General features: G+C 45.9%; 1 protein-coding gene across 4 annotated transcripts; it reads right to left on the bottom strand.

The window, feature by feature from the left end:
- Nucleotides 1-376: 376 nt before the first annotated feature.
- Pdcd6 (programmed cell death 6) lies at nt 377-19,653 on the bottom strand. Of its 4 annotated transcripts, none has more exons than XM_005406988.2 (6): nt 19,456-19,642; nt 18,633-18,694; nt 13,318-13,362; nt 10,823-10,975; nt 5,795-5,904; nt 377-930 (listed from the first exon to the last, which is right to left on the bottom strand). In XM_005406988.2, the coding sequence occupies exons 1-6, from the start codon at nt 19,548-19,550 to the stop codon at nt 832-834; spliced, it is 564 nt and encodes a 187-aa protein (XP_005407045.2). In that variant the 5' UTR covers nt 19,551-19,642; the 3' UTR covers nt 377-831. The 4 variants fall into 4 exon arrangements, with proteins under 4 accessions (XP_005407045.2, XP_005407044.2, XP_005407048.1 ...); XM_005406987.2 differs by having other exon boundaries at nt 10,817-10,975; nt 19,456-19,640; XM_005406991.2 differs by lacking the exon at nt 5,795-5,904 and having other exon boundaries at nt 19,456-19,653.

Below are 19,653 nucleotides of genomic sequence, written 5' to 3'. Positions count from 1 at the left end.
GTTCTGTGTCCAGAAGGGACCCTGCAGGGACATGGGTGGAAATCCTCAGAGAGCCCCAAGCACTCCCCATGGGCTTCTTGGTTAATGACACTGCCTACCCCTCACGATCCTGCCAACCACAAATATCACAGAGATCCCAACAGTCCCCAAAGAAACCCACTTTCAGCTCACTAGCACCCACCAGAACCCAAATGTCTTCACGCCCCTCTCCTGGAACCTCAGCCCCATTTCCTTCACCTTGTTGGTGGGGAGCTTCTGTGGTGGCCCTTGCCTCTTGTCCCCGGGCTGTCCTGCTGATCTATGGGGACACACCTTTGGGGGCACGTGTGTTTCAGCTGGTGAGTGCAGGGGTGCTGCAAGAAGCTGAAGGCAGGCACAAGTCTGTACCACCGCTTTATTGCTCATGTTACATATTTCAGGGAACATGATAATCTTTTTTTTTAAAAAAGTAAGGCACATGAAAAGCCTCTGTGCAAGTTCTGTATTATTTTTAAATCCTATTGGCTAATAAAAGCATTTCCACTGCAGAACTGAAGATGTCTAAAAAAGCACGGAGTGCATTTTCCCAAGCAGAAATCTGAGCCTTGACTGCATCTTGCCGCATGGCACAATGAGCCACAGCCCAAGGTCTGTTACAACAGCAATGCAGTTACTATGACAACGCAAGAGCACTCATCAGTTACTCACATATGTACAGCTGGTCCCCAAGTTATCAATTACAGAGCCTGAGGAATAACAGCATCTAACTGTCTGTGTCCCACTTCATGACAGGTAAGGGATTTGGCATTTTCCATCTTCTTGTACATGATGCTGCTGTTCGTGAGGCCTGCATTATACGATGCTGAAGACCATGGAGAGATACTGCTCATAAGATACCTGGATCCAGCCATCCTGATCTGTGTCGTAGCGTCTGAATATGTCTGTCAGCCTCTGGGAGAAGAATAGGCATTTTATTTATTTATTTATTTTTAGACAGGGTCTCACTATGTAGTTCAGGCTGACCCTAAAACTCATTAAGTAGCTCAGGCTCACAGCAATCCTCCTGCCTCAGCCTCCTGAGTGCTGGGATTACAGGCAAGTGCTACCCAGCTAGAACAGGCATTTGGACCTTCATGCTCCAAAGAAAGAAGGTGGCTAGGTACAAGACACCTAGGAACCCAATTTCAGGAGTATACATGTCTTCATTTCCCAGCAGATGCTGGCGATTGGCACCAGAATACCCAACAGGTGGAGCTTGCTGCCCACCAGAACCATTACGGTGGACTGCTCCTCCTGATGGCTCCCCTTGCTGCTATGGGCATAGTACAGCTCAGGACTTGGAAGCCAGCCCTGCTTGGACTCCTGCTTTGGGATGAAAGCCCAGCAGGCAAGGGTCAAGCTGCACCCCACCTCCTGTTCATCCTGCTCTTCCCCTCACAGCCTGAGGCCAGAAGCAGAGTTGACACCAAACCCGACAGATATGGTTAAGGTAAGTGCCACTTCCACACTCTGAAGAGCCTAATGATATGTAAAAACAGGCAGATGAATTCCACGTGACACAGAAGAAAACAGCCCCAGGAGGGTTTGCACGCCCCACCTCCCACATGGAACATTTCTAACAAATGTCAGTACAGAAATAGTCAAGAGCCATAAAACTGCATTTTGGTCAATAGTGAACCACATATAGGAGAAGTGGCTGCTTTAGTCTGGACCTTCATGTCCCCAAGGCCCATGTGTTGAAGGCCAGGGTGATATGGGAGGTGGTGGAACCTTCCAGAGATGGAGCCCAACGGCAGCAAGCAGGGCCACAGAGGATACAGGGACCTGCCGCCTCAAGGTAAACAGGCCTTCTCTGCCACACACTTCTGCCATGATGCCTGTCACGGGCCCAAAGCAACCAGCCACAGACCAAATCCTCCAAAATTATGAGCCAAAAGAAGCCTTTCCTCTTACTAAGCTGATTTATCTCAGATACTTTTCATAAGAACAGAAAGTTGACCAGCACAGTGGCTACACCATTTAGGCACGGTGTGCCAGACTCTGCCCTGAAGGTGTATATAAGCATGCTCCACCAGGTTCACACAGTAATGGTATCTTCCTCCCCCAATAAGGCATCCCTCAGAATGTGTCCCCTCTCTGTGTGACATAGGAATGTATGAAAGGACATCAGTGGTAGATGACTCTAGCTTAAAGACTAAGGGTGGGGCTGGGGCTGCAGTTCAGTAATGAATGATTGCCTAGCATATGCAAGGCTGTGGGTTCCATCCCCAGTCCTGCAAAACAAAACAGAATGAACAGTACATTCTCTTCATGTTTTACTTTTTTGCCCAAGATTTGTACAAGGTTTTATGTCATCTTGAAACAAATAATTTTGAAAAAGCCTTTTCCTTTTTGGGAAAAAGCAAATTAAAAAAACATTTTTAGGCTATCAGGTCCATGCAAGACACCAGCCCAGGGTACTGAAGAGCTCCTCATGGAACTTGACTATGGGCATGTGGCTGTTCAAAGTCCAGAGGAGAAACTTTTGCTTAGGGAGAAAATGTTTACTTATGGGATACACGAACTCTAACTCTACAGCAAGTCAGTCAGTCCATAAGATTTCACACTGCACCTCTTTCTAAAGTGTTTAGAAAAGCCCAACCTCAGAGAATTTTGGGCAGCAGGGAGCAGACCGTGCTCTCCGTACTTGAAAGGTGTGAAGTTTGAATGCTACAGACTTGTCTCCACAGTCAGTGAAGAACAGGAGCTGATGTGTCATTTTTATCTACTTAATAGTTTATCCGAGCATCACTGAAGTAGGTGTCATTTCAACCAGTGGATTCTTGTTTGCAAGAGATACACTGTACATCTGTTTATCTGTTTTATATTGACTATTTTTTATTTACCATGCTGTATTCAGCTTTGATGTTCGTTTCTGGTAAAATTGAGTAATAAATTCTGGTTATTTTCTTTTACTAATTCGCATTTATTTTATTTGTGAAAAATAACCTACACTTTTGTGCTGCAATCTATAAACTCTTACTGTAAGTACATTAGATATGATTTTTGTACATCTCCAAAACTCAGTGCTATTCTTTTATAATACAAAATGGACACGTTTGGGACACTGAGACTGAATAGAAAGGAAGTGCCAAAAGATCTGCAAAAAAAACAGAGAAATGTTAGCATATCGGAGAAGAGTCTGTTATGACATGGAAAGATAAAAAAGACATCTCCTTATAGTCAACTATTCGTAAGACAGAAATGATACAACGTGAAAGAAGAAATGAAACTAAAAAAATCCCAGTAATGATCAATGATTATAATAATTCTATTGTGTTGACAGAGTTGACCAACATCTAACAAGTTATCCTGTAATCAAAAAGGAAAAAAATACTATAAAATATTTGTCCACCTTCTGGACTGAATATGGAACTCATTTGTTATTTATTTAAAATGAGGGGGTTCAAAAAGTCATTTACAATTTAGATTAGGCCTAACAGACTACATAGTTGAAAAATATGGGATAGCAAAATGCCAAGCAGGACATCCATCATCAACGTCCTCACCATTATGACCAGTGGGTAGACGTTTTATTGAAATTATATCACCCACAAGCACAAAGGAAAGGCCAGCACGGCACTGTACAGTGTGTTGTTCAAAGAAAGGCAAAAATGCAAAAAGAATTCAGAAAATGATCAGGTCCTTCTGTCCAGACTGTAATGTTGCACTGTGCGAATGTTTTAAGATATACCACAGAGAAAAATTATTGAATAAATCTGATAAAACTGTCATTTTTATATTTCCTATTGTATTATAAAAATTAACAAAAAATGCAATTTCTGGTCATCTTGTATTTAAATAACTGGACTGGCAATTACTTAAGGAAACCGTGGCGAACTGTACAGTACTTAGCAGGCAAAATCGGTGAAAGTATCTATTACTGATCTATCATTTAATTGGAAAAACAATCTGAGAATATTTTACAAAACCCTACACTACTTCTAAAAACATAATGCTGTCCAAATCTCTCAAAGATTCCAAAGACAATGTGATCTCAATCTGAGTCAAAACTACATATAAAGATTTACCTTTCAGAGACAGGTTCTACTGAAGCATTTATGGAGAACACATTTGCATCCCATAAAACAGAATGTTTCAGGTGATGGGGTGGCATGCAGTTATGAGGAGGTACATACATAACGAATTTGAGCTCACACTGACGAAATCTGAACATTACCTTTCCTCTCTGCTACTAGTTTTTGTTTTTTTTGTTTTTTGAAACAGGGTTTCACTATGTAGTTCAGGCTGGCCTCAAACTCACTACATAGCCCAGGTTGGCGTCAAACTCACAGAAATCCTCCTGTCTCAGCCTTCCAAGTGCTGACGTTATAGGCATGCACCACCACACCCAGCTCTGCTGCTGTTTCTGACTAAAATTTTTTGCAGTAAAAAATTTAAAGCCAGGTATGGTGGCGCACACCTGTAATCCCAGCACTCAGCAGGCTGAGGCAGGAGGATCCTTGTGAGTTTGAGACCAGCGTGGGCTACAAAGTGAACTCAAGGCCAGTCTGAACTGCATAGCAAGACCCTGTCTCAAAAAGACAGAAAAAAAAAAAAAAAAAAAATTAAGATATATAGGGTTTATCAATCCACCATATTTCCAAAGCTTAAACCTACAGAACCTCTACCTAGAAATAGCAGCAGGGCCTGCACGGAGCCAGGCAATAGTGCTGTGAGAGCCACATATTGCTCCCAGCAGGGACATCTTGAGGGCAGGGATGTCCTGAGGGCTGCACTGTCCTCTGAATATCCTAGCGCTGGGGTGGCAAACGTATACACATGCCACAGTGGGCACACAGATCCCTCTCTGTGGGCATGTGAGCCAAATCCCAGCATCGCCCCCATAGCTGTGGATCAGATAACAGTGCACAAAAGGGACGTGCACACACTCAGAAAGCAGCAGCAGTGCCAGCAATGACACCAACAACCAAGACTCACTATCCACACAACTCGTCAGTTAGTCAGATGCAGATTTAATGGTAGTGCTGGCAATTTGGGATAAATAAGTGGGTTTTGGGTTGCAGTTGGGGCGCTCGATCTCTAGGTTCACTATCACTGTCCTAGAGGAACTGGAGCAGGGTGTGACTTCCTGATGAGCAATCACAGAATGCAGTAACACTAGATGCATGAGGATGCTGCACACATGCTATTTACAGTGAACTTTTTTTTAAGGAGTAGAAGGTGCTACACTACAGCAATAAAAAGTATGGTATAGCAAATACATAAACCAGTGAAGAAATTATTATTATCAAGGATTACTTACACCACTCTTCTTACCAGTTGCAGTGAAGGTTTGTTTACACCAACATCGTTGTAAACATGTAGTGCCTGATGCTATGATGTCACAATAGGGCCAATGTCACCAAGAGACGGGAACTTTCTAGCTCATTATAATCATCGAGCCACCTACTAGAATGCCATCTTGTGGTGCGTGACTGATTTTCAAGATTAGAAATGACACTAATGTTTACACTTTGGTTAACAGAACTAGTTACATCTCCAAAGATGAGACTCTTTTTTGAGGAGTAGGTATTTTGAGACAGGGTGTCTTTGTAGTTTAGGCTGGACTTGAACTTGTGGCAGTCCTCCTGTCTCAGCCTCCCAAGTGCTGAGATTACAGCCATGTACCACCATGCCCAGCTTGAGACTTGTATAAGCTCCAAAAGCTAACTCTAAATGAGCCTGATCCGCCGATCCCCACTCTGACTGCCACCCTGTTCTGGCCCCACCTGGCGTCCATGGCCACAGTAAACCCAGGGGATACCAGTGTCACCTGCAGGACTATGCAGCCCTGTATGAAGTCATCAAAGGCAATCTGCCCTCGTCCTTGTCTGTCAAACTTGCGGATGAGGATGTCATGGAACTGGTCAGAGAGCCGGTAGCCTTGGAGAAGAAAGATCAGAGTCAAGAGAGCTAGGAGGTGCCTGGCTGCCCCAGTTCTCCCTCCCAAGACCCCACAGCCTAACAGCAAACGACAGCTAGGTGGAAGTAAAAGTGTGAATTTGCTCAAATGCACTCTGAGAACCAAGAGTGGACTACATTAGTCTGAAAAAAATTTACATTTTTAGTACTATGATGTGAGCTACCTGAAGACCATTATCACCCTTACAAGGACAAGCCACCACTGTCCTATCGTTTGCCGTGAGCTCACTGTTTATTAGTTAACTGCACTCACTCCATGCTGTACACACACAAGTGGCCTCTGGGGCAGCCAGGCATGGTGTCCTGAACCCAGGGAAACCACCTCAACATCAAAGTTCTGAATGACTCACTGCCTGGCCTACACATTATCAAAGAATTGCTTTGAAAACTAAAGTATCACAGAAGGCTCCAGTTAAACAGATGCTGACCTGAGGAGAGGGGTTAACCGATGGGGACCCCCACATATGTCAGAGGATCTGACATCAGGACATTGAGGGGATAAGCGCAGAATCACCACTGGGTCTTCAAGTGTATGGTTCCATTTCAATCTGCTGAGCAGGTTGAGGAAAAGTCTCCAACAGGGAGATGGCTCTGAAGACTTGTAGACACACTCCATGTGCCCAGACACCCCTGAAGACACATTGAAGGAGGGTGCACCTACTACCTGTGTGACTGTAGTATCCTTACTGATTCAGGAGACACGATCCAGGTGCCAACAGGTTTTTACTGGTTTTCAGACTTTCGGGCCTCACACCTACTGTCTGAGTGAATCTCACAGTTAATTACCTGTACAGACATTTGATCATTTTACTGATAAAGACTCAAACATGCCAACATGTTCACAGCACCTTCAGAGTGGCCAGTAAGCTGGTTCCTTAGTTCAAGGGCCCATAAACAAATGATGGAGGGCAGCACAGGACCCTTCCCAGTAGGCCAAGTGGAACACAGGACTCCAACTGAAGTCTGAAGATACAGCAGGTAGGACTGGCAGCCATACCTCCTAACACCCAGCATGTAGCTGGCAGGTCAGGCAGCAGTCCTGACTGAGCCCAGCCCAATGAAGACAGAACCTGGGACCTGGTCATGGGGTGCTGCCTGTGCAGGTATGGAACAGATACTGACAGCCAGTGCTGGTCTCCTGTAAGAACAGGGCAGGGACAGAGGAGGGGGAAAAAAGACAGAGGATCCAGTCTGATAGACATGGAAGCAACTCCTCACCTCCTGGACCTAACTTCCAATTTTCTTGTCATAGGAAAGTGAGAACAAAGGTGAGGCTAGTAAAGAGAATGACAAATGAGCAAACCATGAAAGAAGAATGCTCATTTGAGAGGTCAAAACCTGAGCAAGAGAGCAACACCTTCAGCACCCATAGCTACTCTGCATGCAGGCCAGTGAGCCCCCCAGGCCCAGGCCACCCAGACCTGGTGTCCTAACTACAGGCTGCACCAGCTTGCTGGGGTTTCAGGGTGAGGCTTTCCAGGCCTTCTGTCTCAGAACAATGCTCTGATTTGGAAATGCTGCTGAGCCAGGCAGCATCTCACCCTCCACATGAACTAAATTATCTATTCCTCCTCCCCTGGAGCTGCACCATCCAACAAAAAGAGCTACCAGGGCCCAGACTTCAGACAGCAGCCAGGTCACAACTCTATCAGGTGAGTCTCAGCCCTCCCAGGCCTGTGCATGATCAGAGTAAGGGGAGATTGGGACACTCCTTGCCCCTCCTTGTTGCTGCCAACCATCCTCTGCCAGAGCCATCAGATGACAACAGCCTCAATGAATGAGGACACGAATACCTTCTCTATGTCCGCTTCCAGGAACAACAGCTCTCACTGATGGTGCAGTCTCCCTTTGAACTCACAGGAGGGTTGATGCCACGAGAAAACTGCCCTGCAGACACTCTAGGCCTGGGCTACATTGCTGGTGGGCTGGTCAACACCAGGCCAAGCCCCTGGCCCACCACCATGACCAGCCCCAGGAGGAGCACAGCTGGCAGTCACAGCACTGTCTGAGAAAAGCTGAACTGAAATCAGTGACTGAAAAGGATCCACACTGTAGCAACCTATGCCTCCAGCCAACCAACAGCATGAAGGTGGGGGGACTGCGCCTCAGCTTTGCTTGACCTAAGTCATAAAAGTCACAGAAATGCTATCAACTTTGTAAGGCAAGTAGACGGCAGCACAATCTCATGAACAGGTGTACATCCATGTTCCAGTTACACAACGAGGGCATGGGGTGGATCCCCTCTAATATATTCAGCCATAAAAGGGAATACAAATGCAGTAAAGAGACAGGAAATGACTGAAGTAGGTTCATTGTGCTCCCACAAAGTTTTCATTATTAAAAATGGAAACTGGCTGGCCACGGTAGCACTTGCCTCTAAATCAAGTACTTGGGAAGCTAGGCACAAGGACTGCCTTGAGTTCAAAGCCAGCGTGGGCTACATAAGTGAGTTCAAGGCCAGCCTGTACTACACAGTGAGACCCTGTCTCTAAACAGATACATACAAACCAATAGAAACTGCAAAAGCTACCAGATAGGCTGGGTGAGGAAAGGAGAGTCACAGGGAGCAGAGGCTTTGGTGGTGAGGACTAGTCTCTCCTGACATGCTGCTGCGGGTAAGCCTGACTTCAAGCCAACAAACTGCTGGGGGAGGTATCCATGCCCACCAGGGTCTCAGGGCCTGGCTGCAGGTGTTAGTACAGTTTGAGTGCATGGAGCATGGATCATCAGTCCCCAGCAGGCACCACGAGTCACACAGTGCCACCAAGACTGGCCTGAGACATCCATGACAAGTTCCTTGGCCACTGTTGAGCTCCCCAGGTCACCACACAATACACCTGTTTTCAAGAGTCAAAAAAGAAAATGGGGAAAAAAAAAAAAAAAAAAAAAAGGGATAAAAAGAAAACGGATGCTTGCTTCTAAAGCCAACTTACTAACAATTACCACCAAAAACTTTCCAAAATAATATGCAAGTAGAATAATGATCATGCTCCTTTTCATGGGCAAGGGAGACAGCCCTGTGAAATCAGGAACCACATACAGGAAGAAACTGAGTGGGACACTAGGAAAACTCTATGCATAGTGCTACTCCTCCAGAAAAGGTTCAGGAAGAGTCTGGCACTGTCCCACTGGTTTCTGACCAGCTACACCTCCTACCACAGCCACATGCATGAATATTTCTGGAATGTCCTTGCTCTGCCCAGGACACAGAGAGCCTGGAAGACCAGGACTATTGCCTCCACCAGTTCCCATGACCTTGAAAAGAGCTCCAAGGCCTTTAGCCTGGAGCAGGCTGATGCTCCACTGACACTGAGGTGATTTGTTCGGACATGATTCACAAGCCAGGCCCATCCCCAAGTTCAAGAGGCTCTTGTCCCACTAGGCAGCACTGGACCCCCCTTATCTCCTACTTGGCCCTGTCCAGGACCACAGGGCCTCCCTGGGCCCTAGGGCCACTCTTCACACAGGCCATTCTTATCACTTTCCCTGAAGACACAGGCCAGCCAGGGGCCCTACCATGTCTCCCTACCTAAGGTACAGCAAAGTAATCTGCATCCCAAGTTTCAATTTGTAGTCATCCTGCCCAAATCCTGGCCTAAAACTAACTTCCTGGGGAGACACCATGCCTCTAACCAGTTGTATGGAGAAGCTCATAAGGTGAGACAGGAGAGAGAGGAGACAGCCACAAGGTATATGCTAGAGAGGTGGGGAGAAGCACAGGAGCTGCGTTAGCAGCCACAAGACGTGATGTGCTTTATGGTAGTATGACTCAAACAAGCCATGATACGTTAAATCATAACCAAAATTGGTCTATATAACCAATTTTCTAAAAGGCATTTATAAGCAACCTTTTAAGTAAAACACAGGTTCTGGTAATATAAGTCAGATGAACAGAGCACTGATTGAGACTGTCCCAAACAGACAAAAGTCTTGGTGAAACTGTAACAAACCTTGGGCTAATTCCAAACATTTGGTATTTACTTTGTAAATAAAAATACCTGCAACAGGTGTGGTGGCTCAGGCCTATAATCCCAGCTACTTGGGAGGCTAAGGCAAGAGGATAGCAAGTTTGAGGCCAGTCTGCACAACTCAGACATCCTGTCTCAAAATTTTAAATAAAGTAATTAATAATTAATTAAACAAAAAGGGCTGGAGGTTTAGTTAGTTCCGTAGTACAGTGCTTGCCTAACATGGATGAGGCCATGGGTTCAGTTCCTGTACTGCCCCCCACCCCAACATCTCCGCTTCCTCTCACACCCAAGACCAGTTCTGGCAGCACTGGCTACACTCTGGACAGGTACTATGAACACTTGTGAGAAGCACAGCACACTGTCACACACCTGAGCCCAACTGGAGTGTCCGTGTGCGCACATGCGCCGAGCTCACAGGCTGGATGCACTTGAGAATGGGCTCCTGCACTTCCTCTAACTCCAGAAGAGCAGAATTTGAGCAGACTGAGAGCTAGACCTGGTAATTTACAGGACTGTTTCTTAGGGTTACTTTATCATGTATCCAAATACCATGTATTCTGGTGGTTCCTGCACAGAAGCTGCTCCACACCATTTTTTCATTTATCCATTTTAAGTTACTTTAAAAGCCACATTCTCAATTTTGTTCTTGACATCAACACACTTCACAAAAGTGGACAGGTGATTTGCATAGCCCTTATCTCATTTTGGAGGAAAAACTGCATAAAAGATTCCATGTCAAATATAGGCCTGCATGACATAAACAAGAAATATGAACCTCTACAATGTAAACAGAAATTAACATGGCTGAGTTAAAAGTCAGTAAGTTGAACAAAATAAAAGGCACTGCAGGGCCCCTGGGTTCCAAAATGAAATATGCTACACAATCAAGACAAGTGAATTACCAAAACCTGAGAGTGCTTGCTTGAGCTCGTTCTTGTCGATCATCCCCGAGTTGTCCCTGTCGTAGGTACGGAAGACGTTCTGCCAATCCGTGATGTACTTCCACACACCTGTAAACTCGCTGAAGTTGACGCCAGCTTTGTTCTCTCGGTCAAACATAGCTGAGACAAAGCAGACAACAGTGACCATCGGGTCCCTGCTCTAAACAGGCTCAACCACATGCATATGCTCAGCTGTCACTGCAGGCCTCAGTCCTCCCAGATGCCAACACAGCACCAACCTGTGGCTCTAAGCCCTAAGAAATGTTCATTTACTGAGTACGTCTGGATCCTTAAAAGCCCTGTCCCCTCTGCCAGGGGTCGTGGGGGATGGATTCCCAGTCCCAGCTCTAAACAAGAGAAAGAATGGATACTAAGGGCTGTACAGGAGACTACAGTGGCTCCATGGTAAAAATTAAAACAATGTTTTGTACTGAAGTGGATCGTGGAAAGCAGGCCCACTGTGGGTACTTCTGTTTCACTAAAAGGAATCCGTAGTGCAGAAGTTGAGTGTCCTCCATTCTCCTGGCTAATTCTGGGCCAAAGGTGACTCTTCTGCATGCCAAGATCTATATACATCTCCTGGAAAAAACTCAGAACAGTTCTCATGGGGCAACAGAAGCCTATGTATTTTAATTAGAAAAAGACACCCTAGACTACTGTCCTGTTAGCTTTAGGTTTTTCAAAAATAAGACCTGACTTTACCTGGGAAAGGTCGTATACAACTGTAACTCTGGGAGGCTGAGACAGGAGAATTGCTAGTTTGAGCCCAACCTGGACAACTCAGCAATTTAGTGAGACCCTGTCTCAACACAAAAAATAAAATAGGGTTGGGAAGGGCAACTCACTGTGATATCCTTGTTCAATCCCCAGAAATGAAACAAAACAAATAAAATAAAACACAACAGTGTAATTCCAGCTCCAAAAACACAAAAACAGATAACCACACATTAACTACATACATATAGGTGTATTTGCAAAATGGCCATAAAAACATACCAACTCAGCATGAATACTGTTGAGGAGAAAATGATGTACCACTGGGCCTCCTCAGGCACTGAGGTAGATTGGAGGCTGCAGTAAGACCACCCATTGTAATTCAGCGATATTTCACATGAGGAAAGACTGTGTGAAACAGTGTTAATGTGCCTCCATACTATCCAGAATGAGGCTTGCACCCCAGTGCTGGTTTTTACATCTCTACCCGGGACACAGGCTGCACTGAAGGGTGGATGAGCGACTGCTGTGGCTGGCTCCAACACACAGCCCTACTCCAGCAGGGAGGTGCACAGGTGCTCCTGCCCCATCCACATTGTCCCCATTGCTGAGTATCAGTACACCCAGGAGCTCTATCAACATTCTGTGGCCTGGAGAGGCTCCATGCAGTGCCTGCAGCTCTCTGCAATGCACTATAGAGCTCATAGACAGTATGGACAACCCACCTCCATAGATTAAAACTTGTATACAGAATGGGAGGCAGGGTGAGAAACAGCACCTCAGACACAGGGCTTGGCCCTACAGAGTGGAGAACTGAACCAAGATCCCACATTAAAAAGAACCTGGAAGGGAGTTACATCTTCAGAAGAGTAGGCTAAGGCAAATCCACCTTACAGCAAAGCAAACCTTCCAGAAATTGAAGAAACAGCAAATTTTCTTCTGACACCATGAAGCTGCAGGACCATCCTCTCTGGATCTGGCCCTCAAACCCTCACTAGGGATTTCTGTGCAGCCAAGAAGGACCCATGCTGAGAATCCACATCCTGGCCAACAGCAACAACATGAGTTCTTTTCTGGAGGGTGTGCCCCACGTCAGGCCCCGGTTTGCTGTATTGAGTTCATCCAAACACAAACCCATAATACAAAGAAAAATTACAAAAATATCAAGGAAAGTATCCACATGTGTGAGGCTCAGCAGGAATAAATCAGAAAGAGACCATCCTCTCAAGGGTTTAGGGTCATCATAAACACAGGGAAAAGTAGTATTTCTATGTGTAGTTTTTCACAGAAATTTTTACTCAAACTTTAAAAGATATCATATATAACTATGGAGAAATACAAGATGAAATCACAAAAAATGAGCAATAAGAGACTATCAAAAATAACCAAATAAGGCTTGAAATTAGAAAATGAAACAGATCAAGCTGTAAATTAAAACTAAAGAATCAGTACAGCATAGTGGCACATGCCTGTAATCCTAGCACTGGAGAAGCTCAGGCAGGAAGATCTCTGTGAGTTCAAGTGCAGCCTGGGCTACATAGTGAGTTCAAGGCCAGCCTAAACTATGTGACACCCTATCTCAAAAAAACAAACAACAACAACAAAAAGCAATGTACACAGAAAAAAGCTGTGCAGAGGCAGGGAGAATAGGCTGCCACGACCCAGCACCAAGCTGCAGCCAGAGTGGAAACAAGCTCATCCAAGCAGCACCCAGAGAGTTGACAGTGCCTGTCTGCAGGGATACTTACAAATGATTGACCTCACAGTCACTGGATTAAATGGAGTCCATGTGCCTGAAAACAAATGACACAGAATATCAATTAAACAAAAGGTCATTCTATAGAATTCTGTAAATGCCTGACCCAGAAGGCAAGCTGGCAAGAGTCACTGGCTGCTGCAGAGCAGAGGTTCGCATGGGGGCTCAGCCCAGGACACCGAGGACTTTCTGGCTGCCATGACTCCAGAGGACCCTATGCACAGCATCATCTGCTGCACCCTGCAGGAGCTCCCCGTGTTCTTCTGTCTGTTACCACCCAAAACTGGATGTCAGCTTTCTCTGGAGCTCCATCTGTGCAAGTTTCTAGGTACAGCAGACATGATAGGCTGTACTAGGCCCCCAAACCACTCTCAGGCTATACAACTCTCTAAGACAAGACTCAAGGACACAGTGTCTTACACAGAGCAGACACAGCCCAAGGACAGGGGTGGGAAACCAGGCATGAGCTTCCACACTGTGGCGAGGCCATGCTCACGTCTTCCACAACACTTCAGGGGTCACCTTCAGGGCAGCTGTCCTGAGCCTGGGAGTCCAGGGTCTTCCAGAGTGTTACCAAGCCCTACTTGCTCAGAGGGAAGCAGGTAGTTGCCGCAAACTACATCCTTGATATAGACCATCCAGGCAAAGTGGTACAACTTAGCTGAAGGCCCTTCGTCTGAATCAGACCATTCTAGAACTCAGTTCCCAGAGCTGAACAAGGGCTAGGCATCTAACAGGCTTTTCTTGGAAACATGAGGGCTTGGGCAACCCAGCCTGAGAGGCTAACCCAGGGATCAAAGTTATAGATAGGCCCTGAACTCTCCAATTCATCGTAGAGCTATAAACACCATCACCTATAACTGGGCCCATGTGCAAAAAGGACAGTTAATTGACTGGATGATTATTCTATATAGAATTCCTGTATATATGATCTGATTTCTCTCAGTTCCTTTGGGAAGGCTGTCGTTTATTGTGAGAGAGGGTTCTGCCATGTAGCCCAGGTTGGCCTTGAACTTATTATGTACCCCAGACTGGCCTCAAACTCACAGCAATACTACCTCAGCTCCCCAAGTGCGATTATGGGTGTGCGCCACCACGACCAGGATCTCTCAGTTCTTTTATTAGACAGTTTTAACTAGAACTCTATCTGATAAAACTACCTTCAAAAGAAAATAAGATTTTTTTAAAAGCGCAGTTTAAAAAGTCTCCTTGAATTATACCAATATGTTAAGACATGTCTACTTTGAATGCACCAAAAGGAGGCTTGAGAAAAATTAATTTGTCATAATCCCAAGAAACAGTGTAGCAGTTAAAAAAAAAGGGGGGGGGGAGGGACTAAGTACAAAACAGAAGCCAGGCATGGTAGTACATGCCTATAACCCTAGCACTTGGGAAGCTGAGACAGAAGGACTGCAACAAGTTCAAGACCAGCCTGAATGACATAGTAAGAGACTGAGAAGAAAGAAAGAGAGAAAAAGAAAGAGAAAGAAAGAAAGAAAAAGAGAAGGAAAGAAGGAGGAAGGAAGAAGGAAGAAGGGAGAAGGGAGGGAGGAGGAGGGAGGGAGGGAGGAAGGAAAGAAAGAAGGACAGAGTATATTGTCATGTGGTTCTCCACTGATCACAGCAGCTCTTGTGGATACAGCTCAAAACAGGACCCAATCAGGACTCATAGACACTCTCAGTATGGTGTCAACCAGATGGCAACAGAGCTCCCAGAAGCTCAGACCAAGCTGAAGTAAGAATCTATGCAATTCTGTAATTTCACTTTCCTACTAGTAATATGTTAAATTCCCTGAAATGGCTTAATGACTTAGTTCCAATATCAAAACAGAAGACCAATCCTGGGAGAAGAATAGAAGTCAAAATGGTTTCAACCACAGGCACTGAAAACAGAGACATTGATCCATCCAGTGACAAGTATCCTGTGCCTATAACACAACACAGCTGTGAACCTTCATTATGAAGTTTACAGTCTAGGAGCCAGAGAGAGCTGTAGTTTGAAAGCTGTCCCCTCCGAAACCCATAGTAACATTAGTGCCACTGTTGGGCATGAGGACTCCACCCCTGAGAAAGGGGTAGGGGCTTTCTCTTTGGAGTAGGTGAGTCATGGCAGGAGGGCTCCTGGTGATAGGATAATGTGGCTCCTTCCTCTCAAACTTACCCTTCCACCTTCTGCTCTGGGCAGCCAAAGTCTCACCATGCTCTTGGCTTCCCAACCTGCACACCTGGTCTGGGGAATTATTACAACAGCAGGAAAAGAACTAAGATAGGGTGCATCAGAGAAAAAGGAGAATGCTGGTCCAAAGGCAGGAGTAGTAGAGAACCACTGTCCACTGAAGACAGGCAAGGAGGACATGGGGTGCCTTGCAGGGACAGGGTCCACAAAGGCAGTTGGTGGACACCAGTAAGCAGACACAGGTGGGAAACCCCGGAGGCCTCACAGTGAATGTCCAAATGTGGGTTACGGCACAGCACATGGTGTGATGTGCAAAAAGAACACACCTTGGAGTTCAGACTTGGGCTCTGCAACATTAACACCACAGACAAGTAAGAAGCTTGGGGCTGCCACCACCTGCATTACAGGTAAGTGTAGAAAGCTCAGTGCTCTCACCACCTGCTCTGTGAGGCTGTAAAAGGACCAGGAATTTGTGCTCAGTGATAATCTGCCTTACTCCAGAAAGAGCTTAAAGAAACTTAGAAGTATATTTGTGCTACATAAAATAAGTTAAATTTACTTATGTTGGCTGGAGACAAAAAGGAGGGTAAGAGAGAAAGAAGAAAAGAAAGTAAGGAATCCAAGGCAAGTTCAAAAAATACACCCCTTAAAAATCCCAAACCCTACCACAACAAACAACAAATTTGATGTTAAATTTTTAGCAGTTAATTTGAAGAAGAAAATGTACTCAGCAGATACAGGGTTTGCAAGATACAAACAGAGCAGCACCACAGTTGTGTTGGACATACAGAGCGCTGTGCCTCCAGGGAAAAGAAAGACGCCATCCTTGGGATTAACAATAACCAGTGTGCCTGGTTCTCACACCTGCAACATGAGCCTAGGGTTCCCACCCCTACTGGGGGACAAAGCTTCATTTTGGCCACTGCTAACATTCTCTCTCAAGCAGCTCTTGATAGAGACTGAGTGGTAGCTGAAATCAAGGTTATATTCTGACAGGTACTTGTTGAGGATTAACACCTACTGGTGAAAATATAGGGGGCCTAAATCCACAGTTCAGAACAGGTGTTGTAGCTGGGCATGGAGGCACACACCTGTAATCCCAGAACTCAGGAGGCAGAGGCAGGAAGATTGCTGAGAGTTTAAGACCAGCCTGGACTACGTAGCAAGACTTTTTTTAAAAAAAAAAAAAAGGTGTTGTTTCCCCCTCTCCCGCCCACTCCTGGTAGGATAAGGTCTACTAAAGGCCCCAGCACCATGCCCACACATCGTAAGTGGACTCCACCAACTTCACCACTATCAAGTTTTGGATACCCATCCAAGACCTGAGCTGGCTCCATAGCCAATGACACCAGGAGTAACACTACTCATTGTCGTGGCTAACTCTCCAGGCACTTGTGTCATGCATCCTGGGAAGTATGTTGCCTGCATTTCCTCAATATACTCTTTGGGTATTGATGCAGACACTAAGCCCCAACAGGTTAAGTAGTTGGCCAAGATCACATTGTTGAAATAGGGAGAGCCAGGACATGAATCCAGCAGCCCCAGGTCCCCAGTGGAGTCCTCCAAGGTGGACAAGCTGTCATACAAATGAGGTTGAGTATCTGACCACCACCACCAGTTGAGCAGTTTCACACAAAACCTAAACCAGGTCAGTATTTTCAAACATTAAAGCAAATCAACAAAAAAGAGGTTGTTTACAAGTTCCCAAACTTAACCACTCACTGGAAACCACTGAAAACAAGTGTTTCTGAAGATGATTCAGGAGTATTCTGTGCCACCCTATTGCCACACATATGAAGCATGACATGAAGACACCATTCATTCTGGTCACTTGGGAAGTTTCAGGATAAGAATTTCCAAATTGTGGCCTGCTCATGTAGATGCTTTTGAGGTCTTTCTAGAAACCCTTGCCTTGTCCTTCCCATGGATGAAACGAGCACTGGAGATGAAAAGCACAGATAAAAAGAGTAAATAATAACCAAAAAGGAGAAAAATCAAGAAGGCACCATAGCGGGAATGGAGTCTCTTAATTGCCTGAAAAAAATCTAAGTAAAGATGTAAAATAGCACCTCAGTACTTGTGGCCCACACAGTAAAATGACATCAGTGGCCTCTATGGTTCTAGAAGGCAAATGTGTTACCCTGAAAACACAGACCCTCATCTTAACACACATCACCAGAAATGGATGCTTAATGCCTAGCACGTATCAACAGCTAGTGGTTCCCCTTTAAGCCTGGCTCCAACACTGGGAGGCCCTGTGCAACAATCCAGTATTGCCTGTTTCCTTGCCTAGTCAACTATAACATGAAAGTGCTTCCCACTAATAGATGAGCCTTTCAACATTTCATCAGATCTTAAAACTAGGCCATTTTCCAGCTTACTGGCACACCTCTGAAAAAGCAACCTATGAATATAGTAAGAAAAGATGGCTTTATCTTAGGGATTACAAAAGGCATTTAATGAATAATAATGTCTCTAGAAGTACCATCAAAGATTAATCAGGATGACATCAGCAAGACCATGACTCCATGGAGAGCCCCCAATCACCCGTACACAAGGCCTGCACTCTTTCCTTGCCTGAAGGCCTAGTATTCCCCACACTGAGAAAAACACCTCTCCATGATCCCATTGCCATAGCTTCCAATATCCCTATTTCTCAATTTGGCCCTACAGTTTCAGCAGTTCCCAAAGCAACCACATTCCCATTCAAGTACTACACAGCCTGTCTCTAATCCCTTCAACAATTACCTCTGTGTCCCCTGACAACCCTTCAGTGCTTTCAGTGATCATCTCCAGAGTTCAGGTTCAGTTACCAAGAAATGCCAGGATCTTCAAGACACCTAAAGGATTTCTGCTGCACAGAGCTAAACTTCCTACCTCCTCCGTAAAACCTACATCCTAGCTCCCATTTCTCAGGCAGCATTTTCCAATCCTCACATGAATCTTGTTTTGGAGTTCAATGCGGCAGCATTAGTGATAATAATGAAGAAGTTACCAACAACGTAAGTCAGAAACACCTCCATCTCCCTCATGTATTAGTAATAGTAACTTGGTCTTAATTAACTCTCTGTACTTGGAAATAAATTCCAGAAAAGAAACTGCTTCCTTGAGTGGATGAGGCTTTAACTCACCATTGGACAATGCTTGCTGAAGCTCGTTGTCTGATATCACCCCACTCCTGTCTTTATCAACCCTACAAAAGCAAAAAGACTAGGTAAGCTGGTGATGAAAAGTGCAGGAAAAGCAAAATATAACAAAAAACAAACGTTTATTTCTTCTGTCAACCCTACAATAGTCTGTAGTTCCTCTCGCAGATCTTTTCCTACTCTGTCAGAACTTCACTGACACGTGTTATGCTGAGACCCCTAAGGGATTACCGTTGCTGCTCATATTCCCTTGGTTATGCCCATGGCCTGAAGCAATTCAAACCTGCTCCAGTTCCTACTATTTTTCACAAACAGGAACAGATTTTCTGGGATAATGAAGTCATTCTATGGCCATGAGTCACTCGATTTACGGTCATTCCTTCAGTAAGACGACCTAGGGCTGACTGCCACACTGGTCACCTGCCCCGAAGTTCTCCCCGCCCTTTTTGAGATGCTGCCATTTTCACAGCGCGGAATCTGGCCTGCTCCTGTTCTGCTGAAAAAGAGTACCAGTGACCTCTAAGGTCAGCTGGAATCTGCTCCTCAACCCTGAGTGTCTTGGCACGGCGCCGCGACCCTGAGCCTCGGGTCCACAGCTCGGGAAGGGTTGGCACGTACGAGAGCTTGGGGGGCAAAGGAGGGCAAAGGAGGGGGGCCGGCGCGGACAAGGGAGGGGCCCGGGACCTGGGAGGCCAGAGAACGGAGCCTGGGAAGACGTGGGAGGAGATGGGACTGGGAGAACGCTGCGGGAGAGCACAGGGAGGATGACGCGGCATGAGGGCCAGGGTCCCAGGGGCACCGGACTCACCGCTGAAAGACGTTCCACAGGAAGCTCTGGTCCGGCAGCGCAGCGCCCGCAGCAGGGCCCGGGCCCGGGCCCGGGCGGTAGGAGTAGGCGGCCATGGGCAGCGAACCGGCGAAGAAAAGACTATGGTGGAGCGGCTCTGCTTCCGCCTTTGCTAGGACCTGGCGCCCACGCCACTTCCGGGGACACCGGAAGTGCATT

Source organism: Chinchilla lanigera, unplaced genomic scaffold (assembly GCF_000276665.1).
Source record: "Chinchilla lanigera isolate Chin_1 unplaced genomic scaffold, ChiLan1.0 scaffold00103, whole genome shotgun sequence".
Lineage (NCBI taxonomy): Eukaryota > Metazoa > Chordata > Mammalia > Rodentia > Chinchillidae > Chinchilla > Chinchilla lanigera.
This window is presented reverse-complemented; position numbering and strand designations above follow the sequence as displayed.